The 20715-nt window shown below is 43.6% G+C and overlaps 1 protein-coding gene across 1 annotated transcript; it reads right to left on the bottom strand.

The window, feature by feature from the left end:
* Positions 1-4756: 4756 nt before the first annotated feature.
* E1B28_003796 (uncharacterized protein) lies at positions 4757-5042 on the bottom strand (the record flags this gene model as incomplete). The annotated part of the gene is made up of 2 exons (XM_043148230.1): positions 4757-4795; positions 4848-5042. The coding sequence occupies 2 exons, from the start codon at positions 5040-5042 to the stop codon at positions 4757-4759; spliced, it is 234 nt and encodes a 77-aa protein (XP_043012822.1).
* Between the last annotated feature and the right edge of the window lie 15673 nt (positions 5043-20715).

Genomic DNA, 20715 nt, shown 5'->3' with positions numbered 1-20715 from the left:
CATATGGATCCAAGAGTTCCAGTCGCCGAATAGCACATGAACAGTGTGGACTCCGAGATCCGTTGTTCATTCCTGCCTGGTTCCTAGGTACTCTATCTGTGATCTGGGATCTGTATCATGTCTTTTTGTCTTTTCCTCAGATCGGGACTCGATCTACGGTTATATCAAATTTCTCCTAGTCTGTGTGGTCCTATGTCCGATTTCTTGTCAACTAAATCCCCCGTAGAAGTAGGTACTCCTAGTATGAAGGTCTTTTGACTTTGTTAAGTTCTGCTACGAACGGTTCTGTGAAGACTACAAGTCTTCTAATAGTACAATCCTTGATATGCCAGTGCATAGTAGAATGTAGAGAGTAGAACTTGGTGAATTACCGCTTAAGTCCTCTGCTCATAGTGTTCTACAGGTTTCGAACGGTCATACAGTTTTCTGACACGATCTACGGCTCTCTCTAACTGGTCTAGCTGCGCCGACGGCACATTCTACTAGCGGCACTAGCTTTAACTAGCAATTCGGGCTCACTCTAGTTCTTAATACGATAAATATCACTCCGTAGCACTGTTCTAAAGTGCAAAAAGAACCTTGTAGCATAGTCAACTAAGTCGCATTATCGGAGAGCTAGCTTCACTCGCGGATAGGATTAAGGATCGGATTCCATGTGCCGAACCATACGAGTTCTTGCTAAGAGACTAACTGATGAATAGAGACCAGTGACGTTAAGAGCTAGACTCTTCCAGACCGTGTGCAGATGCCTGGCGGAGAGAGCTAGCGAAGTTAAGAGGCATATGCTAGCGGTATTAGCGAGCAAGAATACAGCTAGATAGCATTGCCTGCAAGAACCCAGCATGGGCAGCCAAGCCGAAGACGATTTGTAAGCTAGTGTAGAAATTGTATATATACCAGGCCTGTATCTGTAGTTAAGGCAAGCAAGTACTGCCAGTGTGTAGGAAAGTTTCGGAGCAGCTGCCTGTGCGTAGCCTCCAAATAGAGATTAGATTTGCCCTGTTAAATCAGTGATTGGATAAGAGATTGGATAAGAGCGAGCAATTCAGAGAACAGTTCAGAGACCTTCAGAGTTATTCAGAGAACAGTCTTCGTATTGAGTTTCATAGTCCACAGAGGACCCCTAGCTTTCCACTCTCCTTTCTAAGTCCACTGGACCCAAAGCAACCCTAATACAAAAACCCCTAGCTGTTCAAGTGCATAGCACCGATAGCTGTAACTAAGAGCTAGCTTTCCCTAGTCTTTAGTATTACCCTTTTTTGAGATAAGAAGTGTACCCTTTGACAAGCATTTCCACCCTTGCAATTCTTCTGGGGTGTTGAGTGGTGATAGACTCTTCACAACTGGGATAGCTATATTGTTGAGGATTGATTGATTTGTCAGTGCTACACATAGCACTGATAGGTTGGTTTATTCTTAGGATAGAGGTTGATATATCATTCCCAGTGCCCATTACCGTCGAGGTCAAACTAGAGAACTAACCGTCCATAGGCCGCGAGGTCTTGATTACTGTTTCGTGATCCGTCGAGGGTCTTAGCATTTGTGTCCGCCGAGGACTTAGTTTTTGTCCATCGAGGGCAATAGTCTCAATCATTCGAATTAGTCTTACCGTAGACGAAATTCATAGTCCCACTTAGTCCACTGGACAATAAATAGAGCCCCTACAAACCCTAGAAACCCTGTAGCTGTGGTGTTTTACACTTGCAGTTGCACATTGATTTTATAAGACCTTCATACGATATTGAGACTGTGATCTTGTGCATAACCTTTGCCAAGCAGTCCACCCTTGCAATCTTTCCTGGTGTGTAGAGTTATTGATAGACTTTACATGGAGGTTTACTAGTTTTTGGGTTGATTTGGTGTTGGTGCTACTTCCATAGCTCTGATATTAGGTTGACTCTTGAGTGGTATACTTCGCCCATTAGCGATAATCAGTGTTACTGTGTTCTCCATTGAGTTTGAAGGACCTGGAGGTGAAAGAATAATAATCCTTCAAGTCCCAATATTGATGCACTCTAATCACGGAATCATACATTTCTTGGTCCAAAGTTTGGTAGACATATTGAATTGTGGCAATGAGGGCAGGTATTCCGAGCTCCCGCAGCTTGGTGTCTGAGATATGGTGTTTTCCAGCGGCGTCGAGCGACAATATTAGTATTCACCGGTGACCCATGACCTAATCTCTTTCCGTCCACCATTGTGGTGGAGGAGTCAAACAGAGGTAGAAAGTGTCCAGAACTCGCTCAGTCGGGTCAGGATCGAGACTGAGTATTGCTCTGTAGATAATTGCTATGAAATGGAATGGATGAGTACACACTTTCATGATTCAAACACTTTCCTAGGCTGAACCTACCATCCAGCATAGCATTGACCCCTTACAATTTTCTTAGATTCTATTCTTGACTTAGAACCTAATATCAACCAGCCCCCACTCACTTTTAGCACTTAGACAGCTATAATACCTCAATCTTACTATGCTGTAGCTATTTTTCTACTTAATTACCTTTTATGGACTACATACCAACCAATTTACCTTGCCAGATGTACAACCTCACCTTTGCACAGGTTTGCATAGTCATTTTGACTCATCTCTTATCTCTAGTCATAGCACAGCTGTACTCATTTATTAATTGACTCATTAATGACTCATTATATAGATAACAGAATAGTATATAAGGCCTGAGGTTTGCTTGCAAACCTCAGCCTTGATATTATTGTACCCTTTTGTCTCTTTTGTCTCTTCTGTTTCTTTCTCTGTTTGCTCCTTTCTCTTATTTCTCTAGTATCTACTCAATATATTCTGTTTTCTCTCTCAAACCAGTCTCTGTCTGAATTCCACTGCTCAAATATCATCTCTAAGCCCTCTGAAACCATTCAACAAGCCCTTGGATAAGTATTTCTATTCCTAAATCACAACTCTAGTCTGTAAAACTGTAGTGAACCTCTAGTAGTATTCATTGTGCATCCCTAATCCCCTGACTTGTGTCAACTTGATGATTCTCTGAGTAAGTCTTGAAACCTCACCTGCTGTTGAGTGCATCAGTAGAGTTTTCAATTCCTGACAACACTCTAGCCAGAGATATGTCAGCCAAAGCACTGTAATCTCCCGCATATTTGTCATGGTGGCAAAAAATCTTGTGCAACTCTGCCAACCATCCTCCTGCGACATCATACCATTCATACAAGGAGCCATATTCATACTGAAAATTGCAGCTTGAAAGTTCTGTAAATGCAAAACTATGATTGCTTTTTCATATTTGTACTTCAGTTGAATTGAATTTACTCACCACCCTTCCCTCAATTTCAACACCATCCACAGAATGATAGGCATGCTTCAGCTCCATGATTGAGAATTACTCGGATATTGTCCGACGTCGCTAAGATTGGGAAGCTTCAAAACTGTACCCAGAAAAAGCAGCGTGTCTGGGTCTGATTCCAATAACTTGACGGCATCAACCAGGTAGCAGCTTGTAACAAATCACCTGTGTGGTATAAAATTGGAGATGTACAAGAGAGGCTTTATCGTAAAGCATTGATAGGGAGTGCTCTCCTCTCAGTCTTGTGCTCGATGACCGGCGGTATCTCCCAAGCCCAATCCAGAGAAGGTCCTCCAACATCAACAGAAAGTTCCTATCACAAATCTGCAACTCACCTAGTTTCTTGATGTGTTGTAGTGGAGTGGTAGAAGGAGATTAGTAGTGAAGCTTAGATGGAGAGCACAGAGATGTTGTATGAAGACAAAAGATGTTGTTAAGTCTGAGGCTCTAAGGCTCAGACTGTCTAGCTATATACATGAATTCTATCTAGAACCCCAGATACTATACTAAGACCTCTAATACTCTATTTGAATAGTAGCACATGGTGTGCTTGGTAATTGTCTGATTGGAATACTTCAGGTACATTCCAGAACAATGGTTCCTTAGCAACAATCTAAGAAACCATATGGTACACTGGGTAATCCTGGGAAACCACATGGTGAAGTGGGTAACACTGAGTAAATATATAGTACTCTGGGTTGCTCAAGCATGCTTGGCAACAAGGATCAACATCTAGACATCTAGACTGCCAAGGCTGTTACTAGTGCGATCTAGATCTAACATAATTCCCCTGGATCTGATCTACAATCTGAAGTGTCTAGAATGGTCTAGAATAAGTCCAATGGTCCACTCCATCTTTGGAATATCTAGTGATATGATAAGATAAACACATGGCACAGATAAGATAAATGTTAGATAGGGATAAACAGTGAAATGTGTGACAGTTCCCCACTGTGCGACTGAATCTATACAAAGCTATGATCAATGAGCTGTTTCGCTAAAACGTACAACCTGAGCAGACCATCAGAAGAAAGGTCTTCTAGATCTGAATCATCTGATTGATTATTCTCAGACTGAATCGATATGACCCATCGATATCAGGGAGTAAACAGCCTAAGGATTCGACCATCTGCCATATGTGCCTTTAGAAGCCGAAGAGCAGTGTAAACGATGGAGACAGACCAGTTGAGTAAGAAGGGAGAAATAGAATAAGGTTGGCCTTGTATACTGATGCATTCTGGTCATATAATCAAGCGGAATGAGTTCTATGTGCAAGACCAATGAGCACTGGATTTCAGTTGATACAGGAGCCTCCATACACACCATGTGGTGGATGATGGTGGGTGGAATCCTTGACGAGTCGCTACCAAACAGTAGTTGTAACTTTGTGATTCTGTTGATGTTTCATTGACTCGCTCGTTGATACCTAGTGATTCAATTTACTGGGTTTGAGAGAACTGTTGAAACTCTTGCCATGCCTGAGAAAAAGTTTTCATTCCACACTTCAAGTCATGAACTTCAGATGCGTACCTTCAAACCTGCTTCTGGCCCAGTTTGCGAAACAGTTTGTATAAACCGTTCCCCAACGTGCTTCAGTAGTCTTTCCCTATAATCCCTTGCCTCATACTTCCCAATTCCGAAGCCTTCTGTTGTGGATGACAATCTAACAACTGCGACGTTAACTTGCTCGTCCATTGACACAATAGGAAGTACACACGTCGTCATAATGTGATGGCATTTCACCAAAAGTCACCTTGGGTCAGCCTGTATGAAGAAAGGATTTACTGTCCTTGTACAGGCTTCCATGAACGGGATTGAAATTTACTCCTCTAATTGAAAAATCCGAAACACCAGAAAACGACATCAAGTGTGTGTTATATCCGTGCCGGATCCATTCTGGACTGACCGGATTATGGTCTGCTTCCATCCAGTCCCTAGTCTATGACCAAGGATTGTTTGTAACAAAGACCAAGATGCTTTTACTTACTATCATTCCTATACTCCACACATTCACATTATTTACTCCACTATCTCTACTTGGCCGAGTGTCCATTTGGTCTAGTAACTACGCTTAATTCCTTAGTCTGTCCGACTTGGACTCCGATCGGATCTCATCTACTTTTACTCTATCTCCTTTAGTTATCTCGAGTACTATATAAGATGTACTTCTTAATAGCTAGTACTTTAGAATTTAACTCAACTCTGGTTATCTCATTGATCAGGTCTAAGACAGTTTGACTCAGGGGCCGTTGTCCAATAACTTCGGCTACTGTCAAGACTCGTCACTCTCATCTCTCTCATCGCTGTCTAAAACATTCCGATCACTTCCGATCACTTCTTCACTTCTTCTTTCTATCTATTTATCATTCTATTTGTCGGATCCACTCGGGTCCGGACAATCTCCGCACATCCGTAACAGTGTGGTAGTATTGACCAGAACCGTGGAGCTTAGTGCACCCGCTATTAGGTCCCATGAGTTTTTAGCAAAGCATATTAGCATGAGATGTGTCGAACCTATTTAGCATAGCATATTAGCATTGCTAATTAGCCACTTATCAGCAAAAAAAAATGAGGGAGAAATTTTCATCAAATTAGGCCTTTTTTGGCTCTATGCCCACGCTGCTATAATCTATGATACAAATGACATCCAATCTTTTTCTGCAGGAGTAGCATCCTCCATGGTGATTTATTGTCCCATCCTTCCCCACATCCTTCACCCATTCATCACCGATAGACCAGGTAAAGAGAAGAGGGTGGAGCAAGGGGGCCCACCCATGAAAAAAATCGACCCGGGGTCGGTTTTTGCTGAGCGAACCTTTGGAAGCCCCCCCCTCCCCATGTGATGTTCACACGCACCATATATAGTAATTTCACGTGGTAGATAATGCGTGTCATATAGTAATTCCATGTCACATGTCATTTCCACTTCCTATATCTTGCCTCCCTCATATGTTCTAGCAGGTTTATAATGTTCCACAAGAAAATAGATAGTTATTGTCATCTAAATGAGCTCATTTAGCAGTAATGTTTTTCTCTTGTACTTATCTTTCTGAAAATCATGAATATCCACTATAGCTAGAAATTGGCTAGAAATGCCCATGTAAAGTTGTTGGGAAGGAGTAGAGCATACCATCATCAGGGTTGGCATCTTAAGGTTTCAGGAGTGTAGAAAACTGTTACAAACACTTTCAAAGTGTTCAATTAGTTCCTACTACATCTAATTACCCTTCTATTACTCTAAAAGAACTTACAAAAGCTCAAAAATGACAGCCAGGACCTGATTATACAGGGGTCAAAAAATTTTTTTGGCCCACTGGCCAATACCCAGGGTCTTATTTCTGAGTATAATGGGAGGGCATTTGGTAGGTTACTCATTAGAACTCTAGCTGGTGGAGGTCTCTTGCCTTCGACTTCCATTTGTTGAGTTTGAACACAAGAAAGTACCAGCAAAGGCCAAGAGACGTGTTCTGAACGTGACAAGATTTAACACTGCCACTCACACGTGACACCTTCACGTCATGGAATTGAACTCAAAACTGCTTAAAGAATGTTTGTACATCTAAAGGAGCACTGTGAACCCTAATTAGCAATAAGTAAGTGCTAATTAGCATCAAATATTTGAGGGTTCTAGGGATACTGCTAATTAGCACTTACTAATTAGCATTGCTAATAACTTTGACCTAATCACAGGTGCACTAGTCACGCCAATTTTGCCAAAAATTCTGTTCTGCAGAAATGTGTACTGAATTTAGATAATTCGGGCAGTAAACCAGTTGATTTGAAAAGTGCTGTCGGAACAAAATTCTGCTTAGGTGAAAAACTTCGGCATCTATCCGATTGGAATTTGGTCCGGATCTAGCAGAAATGTGCCCGAAAGGACAAATTTCAATTCAGCCGATTTACTGCCTGAATTTCCTACATTCACTACATACTTCTGCAGAGCCCATTTTTTGGTAAAATCAGATGTGCTAGTGGAGCTGCCAATCAAAATTTGAATCGAAGCTAGGCGTCCGACTCATGTTCATCTGACCCAGACCGGCTGATTTCTTCACCCACGACCCCGTGACTACTCCCACTTGTCCTCGCTCTTTTTAAAGTCAATGTGTCTACATTGACAATCCACCACCCATTGACACTTGAAGCTTAATCGATTAACTACCCACCTTTACCAAGGCACTAATGAATGCCCACAGGTTCTATGTCAATCAATTTCTGAAGCCGTGCCTTTGGTTGAAATTCAACGAATTCTGCAGCTGCCAGCCAACAATGGATTTTTGACGACGTTCAATTTTCAAAGGACATGAAACATGCTTGGTCACCAAAATTTGATGAATGTCAGACACTCGGAGTCATCTTGCCTCCGAGTTGGTTATGTTCAAGTCTGGCCATCGTTTGGCAGCAGAATCGATTGCGGGTTATCTTTGCCCTGCTTCAAGTTTCCTAGGTTGTCTTCGCCAAATCGGGCAAGGTGTCAGTGCAGACGAAGTGACCGAGGATGTTGATCAAGCGTGCTGATAGCTTTATCTGGCGAGCACAAACTTTAGAGTCTTGCGAGATCAACAACACCCAAACCTTATCGGTGGGCACTCGTACAGGAAAGTGCCTGTATAACTTTAGGAAAGGTTGAGGAAAGGGATGGGTCAGGTGAAGATTGTTTGTCGAATATTCATATATGTCTTTTTGTTGATCTGGTACTCAGGCTCAGTTCTTCAAATGGATTACGGCTCGTATCGAGAAGCTCATCAAACTAGTGAAGGGGCGTCTTTCAGAGACAGTCTAAAGTTAATCACAGGGAACTTACGTCTCCTACAACCTACTAATTTCTAGATTTACGACGAATAAACACACCATCATGCGGTCCAGAAAGTAAAAATCTGTATAGAATAACTTAACTTCATCTGGAAAATCCAGATTTATTAATTAGTATGAATTAGTATGAATTAGTACTAATTAATAATAATCAATACTAATTGGCACTAATTCAATTAGTATGAATTCGCTAGGTTATCAAATTAATTCGTACTAATTAGTTGTTAAGGACGTGCGGAATGACTCGGAACCGAATGGAACCGAAGGGAGAAACGATAAGATAAGATATAAGATATGTACGGAAGGATATACTAAAGAGGAATGATCTAAGATGAGGAGGGAAAGAAACGGAATTGATCGAGTGTGTCGGAGAGCGACGAGGAGTGAAGGAGATTGAAGAGAATGACAGAGTCTTGACAGTAGCCGAAGTTATTGGACAACGGCTCCCTGAGTCGAACTGCCTTAGACCAGGTCACTGGGAAACCAGAGTCGAGTTTAATTCTAAAGAATGTAACTACTAAGTTGTACATCTTATATAGGATAGAAATGTACAAGGTCCGAGACGGATCCAATAGCCGGATCCGCATTCGGACCGCCGACTCCCAAGCCGATAGTCTAGGCTTTAATGGGTAGTACGGAGATTAAGGTAGGTGGAGTAAGTAAGAATAGGATGAAGTGATTGTGACACGTCGGTCCGGATCGGTCCGGCATGTATGTAACAGTATCCCCCTCTTAAGGTTCTTGCCCTCAAGAACCTTTCCGAGAACGGAAACCGATGTAAATATAGTAAGGTAGAATTCGAAAAAATTGAAGTGAATCGGGTCCGCGCGGAGTCCGATGAACGTGATTTTCTAAGTTGAAAACGATCGAGTGATTGCCGAGAGGCAAAGGGAGACAAATAAGAAAAGGATATATAAAGCGTACCATCAAAATTTCTAAGTCCATTCCCCTTAACCTCCTTCGTCCACCATCATGAGCGCAGTCCCCACCGAGTTCCTTCCCCTACTAACTCCTCGACCAACCCTTAACAGGCGAAAATCATTCGACAAGCCGCGTCCGATCGGATGCGAGCCTTTTGATGCGTCCAAGTTCACGCGCCCCGGCGGAGTTTCCGATATGGAGTGGGCGAAGATGGTGCGAGACGAAAAGAGTCGGATCCGAGCGGCGCAGGAGGAGTTGGATGAGTGGGAGTGGGAGAAGACGGTTTTTGAGGATGAGGAGTATAAGAAGGAAGTGAAGTCGGCTCAGGAGCAGGAAGCGTGGGATATCGAGCAAGCTGAGCGTAGGGAGAAATTGGCGAAATGGAAGCGAGAGGAAGCCGAACGGGTCCGACTAGAGGAAGAAGAGAAAAGATCAATGGACGCGAGCGGGTCCGGATCACGTCCGAGAATGAGGATGATCCGATGGATGATGAGACGTCCGAACCAGTAAGTTTCATTTCCTATTCATTGATTGCTTATTGACCTTTTTCTTTTTAGTTGAGATTGTTAACTCCCGTCGCCGCATATGCCCTTGGAGTTGAGGAAGGAAGGATCAAGCCCGGCGGCCGATCGGAAATTACATAGATGGAGGGAAGAAAAGCGAGGGTTGAAAGAGGAAGGAGGACAGATCATTGCGGCACTGAAGGGTACAGTTCCCTTCATTCGATTTTCATGTTTCTTGAACACAGCTGACTTTTCTCTAGTGTGCGATCGTTGCTCCTTGAAGGAGCTCGACTGTTCGGTCCCGGCGGCTTCAAAGCAGGGACATGCCTGCACCGAGTGTAGGAAATCGAAAGTCAAATGTTCGTTGACTTCGGGTGGCCGCTCGGCGCCGACAGTTCAAGACAAGGACAGTATTTTGGAAGAGATTTTGGAAGAGATGCGGAGAAGCAATGAGTTGGCAGAGGAGAATAACGCGTTGCTTCGGAAGCTGGTTCGGGCCCGATCTGGCACCAAAAAGAAGCTTCAACTGGAAGCTGTGGAAGTATCGAAACGGGTTGCGAAGCGGAAACGGGTAGAAGAGGAAGAAGAAGAAGAAGCAGAGCCGAGTGAAAAGAAGAAGGGAAAAGCAAAAGAGATTGTAGCAGAAGAACGAGATGGAGAAGATATGGAAGTAGAAGAGTAAGGAACGTAAGCGGCCGATGTCGGACCTTAATAATGTAGAAAAATTGTAATTAGTACGGACCGAAACGGCCAATTGGGCCTTGATTGTAAAAGTTCTTTCTTGAATTTGAAAAGTGTTAATGAGTGAATAAGGATCATAAGGATCCGGAGGGACCCGGTCTATTAGGGTACTTAGCGTGAAATTCCGTAATGATCTCCTCGGCCTGGAAATTATCAGCCGGGATCCAAGAGTATTCTTCGTCAGTACCTTCATATCCTAACCACCGTACATAGTACTGCAGCTTGCATCGGAACCGTCGGTCGATTTTGGAATCGAGTATCTCCGAGACCTCGTAATGATCTTCAGAGTCTTCGACGATAACGGGTCCGGGCAGGTCCTGGACACGATTAGGGATAGGATTAGGAAGGATAGATTCTAGTTGAGAGACGTGAAAGACGGGATGAATAGAGCGGAGTTCTTTCGGAAGCCGAAGAGTGTAAGCAACTGTGGATGGTTGAGCTATGATTTCAAAAGGACCGAGATACTTCTCCGAAAACTTCTTGGTCGGCCGAGTCGATTTGATGTTTTTGGCTGTCACCATGACTCGGTCTCCGACCTTCCATTCGGGATGCGGTATAAGCTTTTTGTCCTTCTGTTCCTTGTAGCGTTTCTGAGCTGCTGTTAACTCGTCACGGAGCATAGAATGTAATTCGTCAAGATCGACGACAAACTCACGGGCCCGTTCGGATGCGATATCGCGTTCTGGATGGACAGTGATGTTCGGATGATAACCCTTGTTGGCAAAGAAAGGAGAGATGCCGGTAGAAGCGTTCGGAGCGTTGTTATACGCGAACTCTGCTAATGGAAGAAGTTCGTCCCAATTGTCCTGCTGATAATTGCAGTAGATTCGGATGTACTGTTCTAAAGTTTGGTTAGCACGTTCAGTCTGTCCGTCGGCCGAAGGGTGGTATCCGGAAGTGAAGTGAAGCTTCATATCCAGAGCAGTACCTAAGGAGCGCATGAATCGAGAGACGAATTCGGAACCGCGATCGGAAGTGACATGATTCGGAACCCTGTGTTTAGAGAAGACGTGAATAATGAAGATGCGTGCGAGCTGTTCGGAAGTGATAGTAGTGTCGGTTGGAATGAAAATGGATTGTTTAGAGGCACGATCTATAATGACTAGGATGGAATTATAGCCATTAGAATTCGGGAGTTCTTCGATGAAGTCCATGGATATAGAATCCCACGGACGGGCCGGAACTGGTAGAGGCTGAAGCATACCGTATGGTCGATGTCTCGGAGATTTGTTCCTATTACAGATAACACAGGACTTAACGTAATCACGGACCAATTCACGGATCCGTGGCCAAGTGTACTGTCGGCGGATAGTCTCTAGGGTACGATTCTGACCGAAGTGTCCAGCTAGAATATGGTCATGAAAGATGCGGAGGACCCGGAGTTGGAGATCCTTAGCATCTGGAACGTAGATTCGTTCATCAAGACGAAGAAAACCAGACTCATCTAAAGACCAACGGGATTTCTCGGGATCCGTAGCGGACCGGAAATGTTCCCGAAGGGATTCGTCTTCTGACTGAGCTGTTCGGATGTCTTCGTGAAGTCGTTCAATGTCCATAATGACACTAGCGTGAAGGACGGGGCCTTCAAGGAAGGTAGCACGGAGGGAGGAGGAGAGTTGTTCTTGTGTAAAGACTGGACGGAAGTTATGAGGATTAAGACTGGCATAAGCGGTATCCCCCTCTTTAGGGTAGACGTCCCATCGTCTAGTAAGAGCGTCCGGTTTAGTTCCGAGACGTCCGGGACGGAAACGAATAACCATGTTAAAATGAGAGAGATATTCGGACCACCTAACTTGCCGACGGGTAAGAATCTTGGTAGAAGTGAAGTATTCCAAGTTCTTGTGATCTGTAACCACGTCGACCGGATCTCCGGAACCCTCCAAGTAATGTCGCCATCGTTTGAACGCTTCGAATATAGCAAGAAGCTCCTTGTCGTGGACTTCGTAGTTGAGTTCGGGAGGCGTGAAAGTGCGTGAGTGGAAAGCAATAGGGTGAATCTCACCGTCCTCGGTCCGAAGGGAAAGGATTGCAGCTAATGCATAATCGGAAGCGTCGGTCTCCAGAATGATTTCCTGATCAGGAAGCCAGTGCGTAAGTATAGGAGCATGAGTAAAAGCTTCCTTTAACGTTTCAAACGCTTTCTGACATTCGGGACCGAAATTCCATTTGATCTGCTTCCAGGTGAGGCGGGTAAGAGGGACAGTGATGGCACTATAATCGTAAATAAAGCGCCGATAGAAATTGCAAAAACCAAGGAAGGATTGGATATCCTTGATCTTACGCGGTGGAGGCCATTCGGTAATGACTTTGACCTTTGCCATGTCCATTCGCAAGCCTTCTGGGGAGAGAATGTAACCGAGGTATTCAATGGTATCTGTGTGGAAGTCGCATTTCGAAGCTTTACAGTAGAGACCGTTCTTTTGGAGTCTACGGAGTACTTCCTTAACATGCTCCCGATGGGATTCGAGGTCATCCGAGTAAATAAGGATGTCATCCAAATAAACAAGGACATTGACGTCAAGCATGTCAGAGAAAATATCGTTAACAAAGCATTGAAAAACAGATGGAGCATTGGTTAAACCTTCCGGCATAACACGCCATTCAAAGGATCCGTAACGAGTCCTGAAAGCGGTTTTTGGTTCGTCTCCGGGAGCGATCCGGACGAGATGATAAGCATGACGTAAGTCTAGCTTGGTGTAAATCCAAGCCCTCCGAGGTGAGTCTAGAAGGTCAGATATGAGAGGAAGCGGATACCGGTCTTTCTTTGTGATCTTGTTAAGGCCACGGAAGTCGACGCATAGGCGGAGATCGCCGGACTTCTTCTTGACAAAAAGAACCGGAGCACCGTAAGGGGATTTCGAAGGAGTGATGAGTCCAGCACTGATATGTTCGTCTATGAAGTCTCGAAGTGCTTTGAGTTCGGCTGTGGAAAGAGAGTAGATCGGTCCGTAAGGCGGATCCGAACCATCCTCTAGATTGATTTTAATATCGTAAGGTCTATGGGGGGGAGTTCCCCGGCTTTCGACTCGGAGAAAACATCAGCGAACTCGTGATACTCCGTAGGAATACGTGCGAGATCCTCATTGGATAAATCCGAGGCTCTTCCGGTCACCGACTTTTCCGTTGTGTCTACCATCTGCATGGTATAAGATCGCGCACCTGATTGCTTTGTAGCGTTCAAGTAAGCACGAGCAGAGATGATGGAAACCAGCGGAGTCGAGTTGGACGGAGCGTTAAGAAGATCTGCATAGGAGTAAATAGGCTCAAAAGGAAAGTGAGAAGTTTTAGAAGCGTAGCGGAGTTTAGCCTGTTGGCGTTTGCTCGGGCCCGCCAGAATGGTTTTGTCTGAGTCCTCGACAGAGGGAGTCGGACGGTCGGCCGGATTCGGAAGCGTGTCGGTTCGGAAAGTGATACTGTTTTCAGACCAGTCAATCAACGGATTGTAGCGGTTGAGCCAGTTGTATCCCAGAACTAAGTTGCAAGTAGAATCTAGAGAAGTGACGTAAAAGTCGATTAGAATGGTTTTGCCTGTAGAGAACTTCATCGGAAGCGAGGCGGATGACGTAATAACGGAGCCGATGGAACCGTCGAGTAATCGTAAAGATATAGGTGAAATAGGTATTGTATGTACTAGATTCTTTGTAACAAAGCCTTTATCAATAAAGCAATGGGAAGAACCGGAGTCCACTAGGGCCAAGAAATTATATGTATCGGAGGTAAGAGGAACCATAAGCGAATTAGAAGAAGAGAGCGCAGCTGCGTTGAGTGTAACCTCAGGATAGACACAATCCGGTGCAGTGCAACTCCGAGCTTGTGTCGAGGCATCGGAGTTGCAGCCTAGTTTCCCGACTTCTCGTCGGACTTGGCCTTCTCCGGAGTAGAAGAAACTGTCGCTGCACGGGCTTTAGCATCCTTCGCAGTCTGATTAGTCTTCTTCTTTTGACAATCCTCAACTTTATGTTTACCCAACCCACAATAACTACACAACCCTTCCTTCAACCGTCGGGCTTTCTCGTCGGCGTTGAGTTTTCCATCCGTTCCTAAACTCTCCAAGAATGGGAGACGGGGAGCGGCGGAGGCCGAAGCAGAAGCGTTGGAAGTGGAAGAGTTCGAGGTCTGTCCTTTGCCTTTCGGTTTGGACTTGGATTGCAAAGAGGAAGAGGAGTTGTTGTTGGAAGTAGAGGTAGAGGAAGAGGATTGTTTCGGAGTAGAATTGGAATTGGAATTGGAATTGGACTGGCGATTAGCTCGGGATTTTTCGGCCTCGCGCTGCCAATAGCGAAGATCTACGGCTTTAGCGGCCGCTTTGAGAGGATGATACAACGCCAGCTTCCTGCCGGTGATGTTACTAACTCCATCCTTTAGACGTTCAGGAAGGCCTTTGTAAAAGGCATGCTGAAGAGCGGAGTCGCTATAACCAATTTTAGCTGCGATGTCGTTGAATTTAGTAATATACGGCGCAATTTTCTCATTCGACCGCATAACCAAGTAATCCAACTTATCCACCGCTTCTCCGGCGGCATCCACTTGACCAAAGTTAGTTTGGAGTTCTACTACCCAAGCTCTGTAACTAATCATCCAAGCCGGCGGGTCCAGCTCGGAAAACTCGCTACCTAACAAATCAGGTTCAAAGTAATCGAGAGCTATACCACGGAGGAAGGAAAGTCCGTAGTTGACTTTGGAAGCGGAGTCGACGAAGGATTTGGAGAAATAATTGAACTGGAGTTGTAGACCAGTGAGGAAGTTTTTGAGTTTGGTGGGGTCGGAGCCGTTAAAGGTTTTGGGGTCCTTCGGTTTGGCACCTTTCTTCGGTTTTGCTTTTTCGCGTAGCATTTGCTGAAGCAGAAGATTGTGAGTGGTGAGGTAGGTAGCATAAGCCGAAAAGAAACCCTCAGCTCCGCCGCCTTGTGGCGGACCATGACCACCTCCTCCACCACTAGGAGGACCACCGCCTCCTGAACCACCTCCTGAGCCACCGATCGGAGGATCCAACGGATCCTCCTCCGGGTCAGTACCATCGTCAAAAGAGTCATCCTTGTCGTCATCCGCTCTACCCTTGCCTTTATTCCTCCTCGGTGTCTCCGGAACTTCCTCGATGTGCATTTCGGAGATGATCGGAGATTGTCGGGGGGTGCGTTGGTTGGAGCTGTGATTGCTGGAAGAGCGTCGGGGACGATTAACGGTACCTTGGAGTTTGCTCGGAGATAGTAAAGTATTGTATGGGTCGTTGGAATCAGAAGCATAAACGCTACTGACCCTTCGTGAAGAACTGGGAACTTGAAGATGGGATATACGAAGATGAGACCCGACATGGGTCGTAATCGGAGTAGGACGGGAAGGAAACATAGAATCGAAGATCTTGAACTGATCAGAGACGTCGTCTGGAGTGAACAACATTTTCGACTCAAGAAAAAGAATTAAACTACTGTTAAGGACGTGCGGAATGACTCGGAACCGAACGGAACCGAAGGGAGAAACGATAAGATAAGATATAAGATATGTACGGAAGGATATACTAAAGAGGAATGATCTAAGATGAGGAGGGGAAAGAAACGGAATTGATCGGAGTGTGTCGGAGAGCGACGAGGAGAGTGAAGGAGATTGAAGAGAATGACAGAGTCTTGACAGTAGCCGAAGTTATTGGACAACGGCTCCCTGAGTCGAACTGCCTTAGACCAGGTCACTGGGAAACCAGAGTCGAGTTTAATTCTAAAGAATGTAACTACTAAGTTGTACATCTTATATAGGATAGAAATGTACAAGGTCCGAGACGGATCCAATAGCCGGATCCGCATTCGGACCGCCGACTCCCAAGCCGATAGTCTAGGCTTTAATGGGTAGTACGGAGATTAAGGTAGGTGGAGTAAGTAAGAATAGGATGAAGTGATTGTGACACGTCGGTCCGGATCGGTCCGGCATGTATGTAACATTAGTATGAATTCATACTAATTCATACTAATTAGTAGGCATTAGTAGGTAAATAAATTGTACATACTTCTGTATAGTGTACTATACTATATACTACATAGTGTACTGTTTTATTAGTATACCATACTATGATATTTTGAAGTAGAACCTAACTAATTTTACTTACTTACTTACATTTATTAGTATTAGAACTACACTTGTCCGAAATTTTTTCTAAGTCCACTATGCATACAAATATAATAGATATACTTATATATATCCTATTAAAGAGTTACAATAAGGTTATAGTAGTAACTAGTAATGGTGCTTATACTTATCATTTTCCTTAGACCGGGATTGAACTTGGTGCTAGCAGTTATGATTGTGTTACACCGGCGGGTACCCCATATAAGCGGTAACTTGTATTTCATCAGTTCCTGGTCAATTTAGATGATTCTGGGGTGGTTTTGGGGGTTTTTCTACCCCCTGAATTCGATTTTGAGCTTATCTAATTGTTCCCATCACTCCTTGAAGAGATAGTGCTTGTACTGTGTTGCAAAACAGTGTATATCATGTATTTTAATGAGAACTGATTCAATCCATGTTCATCTGGGATGTTTTCTAGGGTTCTTTGACCCTCTGAATCTGATTCTGGCCTTAGTTATTTTTTCCCACCACTCCCTGAATTGATATCATTGTTTGGCCAGAAGTTTAACCATTTCAGCACTGTATAACCATGGTTGATGATAAAAATATTGGAGGTGGGTAGAACTATGTATTTTTGGGTGCTGAACTCGAATTTCCAATCAGCTTGATGATAGGATGTCTCCCTACTGCACTATAAATAAATAAAATTTATTCCAAAATATCGGAAATAATATCCATTTATTTCAATGAAAACTGATCCATTTTGTGTAATCCTGGGCTGGTTTCTAGGGTTTCCTGACCCTCTAAATTTGACTATGAGGTTAGCTAAGCTCTCCCACCCCTCCCAGAATTGATACTCTGGTGTGATTCAATTTCTGATCAATCCAGCACTGTCTGAGTAAGGTAGGTGATAGAAATGGGTAAGATGGGTGGTAGTATGTATTTTTGGGTGCAGAATCCAAATCCACAATCAGATTGATGATAGGATGTTTCCCTGTGACAATATAAATGAAAATATTTTATGCCCAAATATTGGAAATAATAGATATTCAATAAAGAAGGCAAATCAAATATTGAATCACAGGGAATTTGGGGGAATGTTCTGGATATATGTAACAGCCTGCCTACCAATTTTTGGACCTTAGAAGTGACAGCTGACCCCCCTAGGCAAAAAAATGCTAAAAAAGCGAAAAATAATAGTTTGGCCTAGTAGTACCATCAGAATGGACTTCAAGTACTGTTTTAGACCAGTGTTCTGCTTTCTTTGTAAATGTCTTCAGTGATAGAAACTCTTACTACACTGTCTTCTGATATAAATCTAATTTACCCCTGCAATTCTGTGTAATAACCTATGCAAACCTTTTGCCCCAATTGCCCCAATTAGTGATTAGTATATAAAGTGTGGTTTTCTCTACCATTTTGGGTGATTACTTATGGAAAAACTCATATAACCTTTTGCCCAATTAGTGCCAATTAGTGTCAATTAGTGATTAGTATCAATTAATAGAAATTAGTTTTGGATTAGTATCAATTAGTTTTGGATTAGTACAGATTATTACTAATTATTACTAATTACTACTAATATATAAAGTATGATTTTCTGGGTGATTACTTATGGAAAAACTCATATAACTTTTTGCCCAATTAGTGCCAATTAGTGCCAATTAGTGTCAATTAGTGATTAGTACGAATTAATAGAAATTAGTTTTGGATTAGTACAGATTATTACTAATTATTACTAATTAGTACTAATTAGTAAAGTAGGTTTTCTCTGATGTTCTCTTTGACTAATCAACGTCGCAACAATCGCCCACTACAATACCCAGAAATCACCGAAAGAGCCTCGAAAACAAATTCATAGAACTCCTTGACTGGCCAACATCAAGTATCAGACCAGCTCTGCCTCTACTTCACTCTCGTGCCTCCCTCGCCACTGGACTCCGTGACAGACCAGGTTTCTGTTGCTGACCACTCTTTAGGTTGGCTTTGAAGTCAAGTAATGGCAAGCCTCTAAATAGAAACACCGGCTCACCTTCCAGTTTTCGAAAATATCTAGGGAGATATCTGCGGCCTGACAAATTGACCACATTTCATCTTCGCTTGGGTAGAGTTGCGGGCTGCGATGCGCGGTCCATGCCTCCATCAAAACTGCGAGCAGAGCTATCTGTTTGGGTGCCTCAAGTTGAGAGGTCACTCTTGTTCTGGTATGGCCCCACCCCGAGTTGGTGCAAGTTAACCTTCGGTTTAGAAACCATTGCTTGAGGCGGGCTAGCAGGTAAGCATGTATCACGGATTCCTTGTAGAAAAACACTGACATCTACACTTGAGGTTTCCAAATCAAGGATTTCTGCCAATAGGTGCTTCATTGGTGGTTCAGGGTCAAAAGGGCTCTGGTGTTGCTCCAAGACGCCTTCCAAGATTGTCTCCTGAAAGTTATTGATGGCGCCCTGGTACTTCGTTGCCCGCCCGGGTCGATGTGCAAAGGACTCAGCGACTTTTCCCGTGGACTTTACGATGCCTAAAGCCTATTCATGATGATAATCAAGAACATCGCAAGAGCACGACCACTTATACCTACTTCATGAGAATTTCTGTCCCGTTAATAACGCTGCGTAACACCACTAAATATGGCTAGTAAACACACCTCAAGCACGAAGTGCGCAAACCAAAACCACACCAAGAAGAGTATACACAAGTGTAAGGGGTGGAGGTCGGTATTCTTAAGGCTTTAGTTTTCACTAAGAGGCACCAAGAAAGATAGAATATGAGGGGTCTTCGGTTTTATAGTTGTTTCAATCAAGGTTCTTTCACTACAAGAGTGACAATATGATTCACAAATCCCAAAATTTGATATCTGACTTTTCAACAAAGCTTTTACAAGTCTTCGCCGAAGTTCGGTTTCAAGTTCAATATCCAAACTAGACAATAGCAATCCAAATTCAATATAAGTCCAAATTGACTTCAATATCCAGAGTTCAATTCCAAGACAATATACCAATACCAAATTCAATTGCAATAATCTAATCTATCCTTCCAAACACAGAACACCAACTTCAGTGAAGACTGGGGCAAAGGTCAAATCTCGAGCGAATCCTAGTAGGTGAACTGCGTCTCCTCTCGTAGGTTGCTGGGAAAAATCCCTCTTTCCTGCCCGCCTTATATACGGTTTTTCTAATAAATAATAGTAAAAGACCAAAATGTGTGTGAAACTAGTAAATAATAATGAAATCCCTTTCAGTCAAACAGAAACTCGCTTAATCGGGTATAATACAAGAGTTTTATGTGCTGAAGTGCCCAATCGAATATTAAACTGAATATCTGTTCCTTGTTTCCTGGTTGCGATGTAGGGACTTGACTTCGCCGAAGTACCCGACATATCCGCATTCTCCTGTTTTTCCTAGGGAACGAGTCCCTGTTTCAGGCTTATCCATTCTTCCCGTTCCTGTTCCATTCCTTTTTGGAGAAGATCTAGCCTCGATCCTAGGCCCTGTCCCCAAGGTTTCCCTCTTGCAATCAAATAACACGTGCACTTCGCTGAAGTCCATGTTTCCTTGGTTTTCTGAGAAATTCCTATTCTTTCCATTTTCCGTTCGTGAGAATCGGATGTTCCTTCCTTTATCCTTGTTTGGATTTCTATATCCGAGAATTCCAATATCCGAGCAGTCCAACCAGACTTCGTTGAAGTTTCAATAAATTGTATAATAAAATCCCTATGTTTGCTATGAGCATTCCAAGAGTAAGAGGAGGCCTTCCAATACAAGAACAAAGGTTTTTAAACGGCTGCTTCCTGAAGTTCGTACAGTTTTCTGAACTTCAGCGAAGTCTCTCATCTTTCCTAATTTTGTACATTTCGTATGGATAAAGTCTCTTGTAGAGGCTCATGCTTTAACTAGAAGTGCGGGCTCACTCTAGTCCTATTAATCCCATAATTTATAACTCATAAGTGTTAAAATTGTATAAATATGCATCTTTAAGGTCTTTTCCAATTTATATCGCGATACCGTGGCCCTTCGTGACGGGCTTCTGACGGCGGCAAGCTAGGTATATCGGTGTGAATCACTCGTCTCCGATCGACACCTTCAAACCATGGTAGAAGTGGACGTTCGTCAACGAAAACGGGAGTCAATATGCACGATGATTCACGCACTGCTACGGGTCTGGTTGTAAGAGTCATAGTTGTTCGTATTTTTCGCGTTGAATGAATCCGTGTTGTAGGTGATATCACCATGATGGGTGTTGTAAGTCGTCGTGATATTCCGAGACTCAAGGGATTGTGGTGTCTCTTGTATTCCCGAGTCCTCCCCCGGAAACAGCAGTTCAGAACAATCCTCACCAACAATGTCTGATACCTTGACGGAGTCTTCTGGTGG

Source organism: Marasmius oreades, chromosome 2, assembly GCF_018924745.1.
Source record: "Marasmius oreades isolate 03SP1 chromosome 2, whole genome shotgun sequence".
Taxonomy (NCBI): Eukaryota; Fungi; Basidiomycota; class Agaricomycetes; order Agaricales; family Marasmiaceae; genus Marasmius; species Marasmius oreades.
Note: the sequence above shows the minus strand (reverse complement) of the source record. Positions and strands in the feature narration are given on the sequence as shown.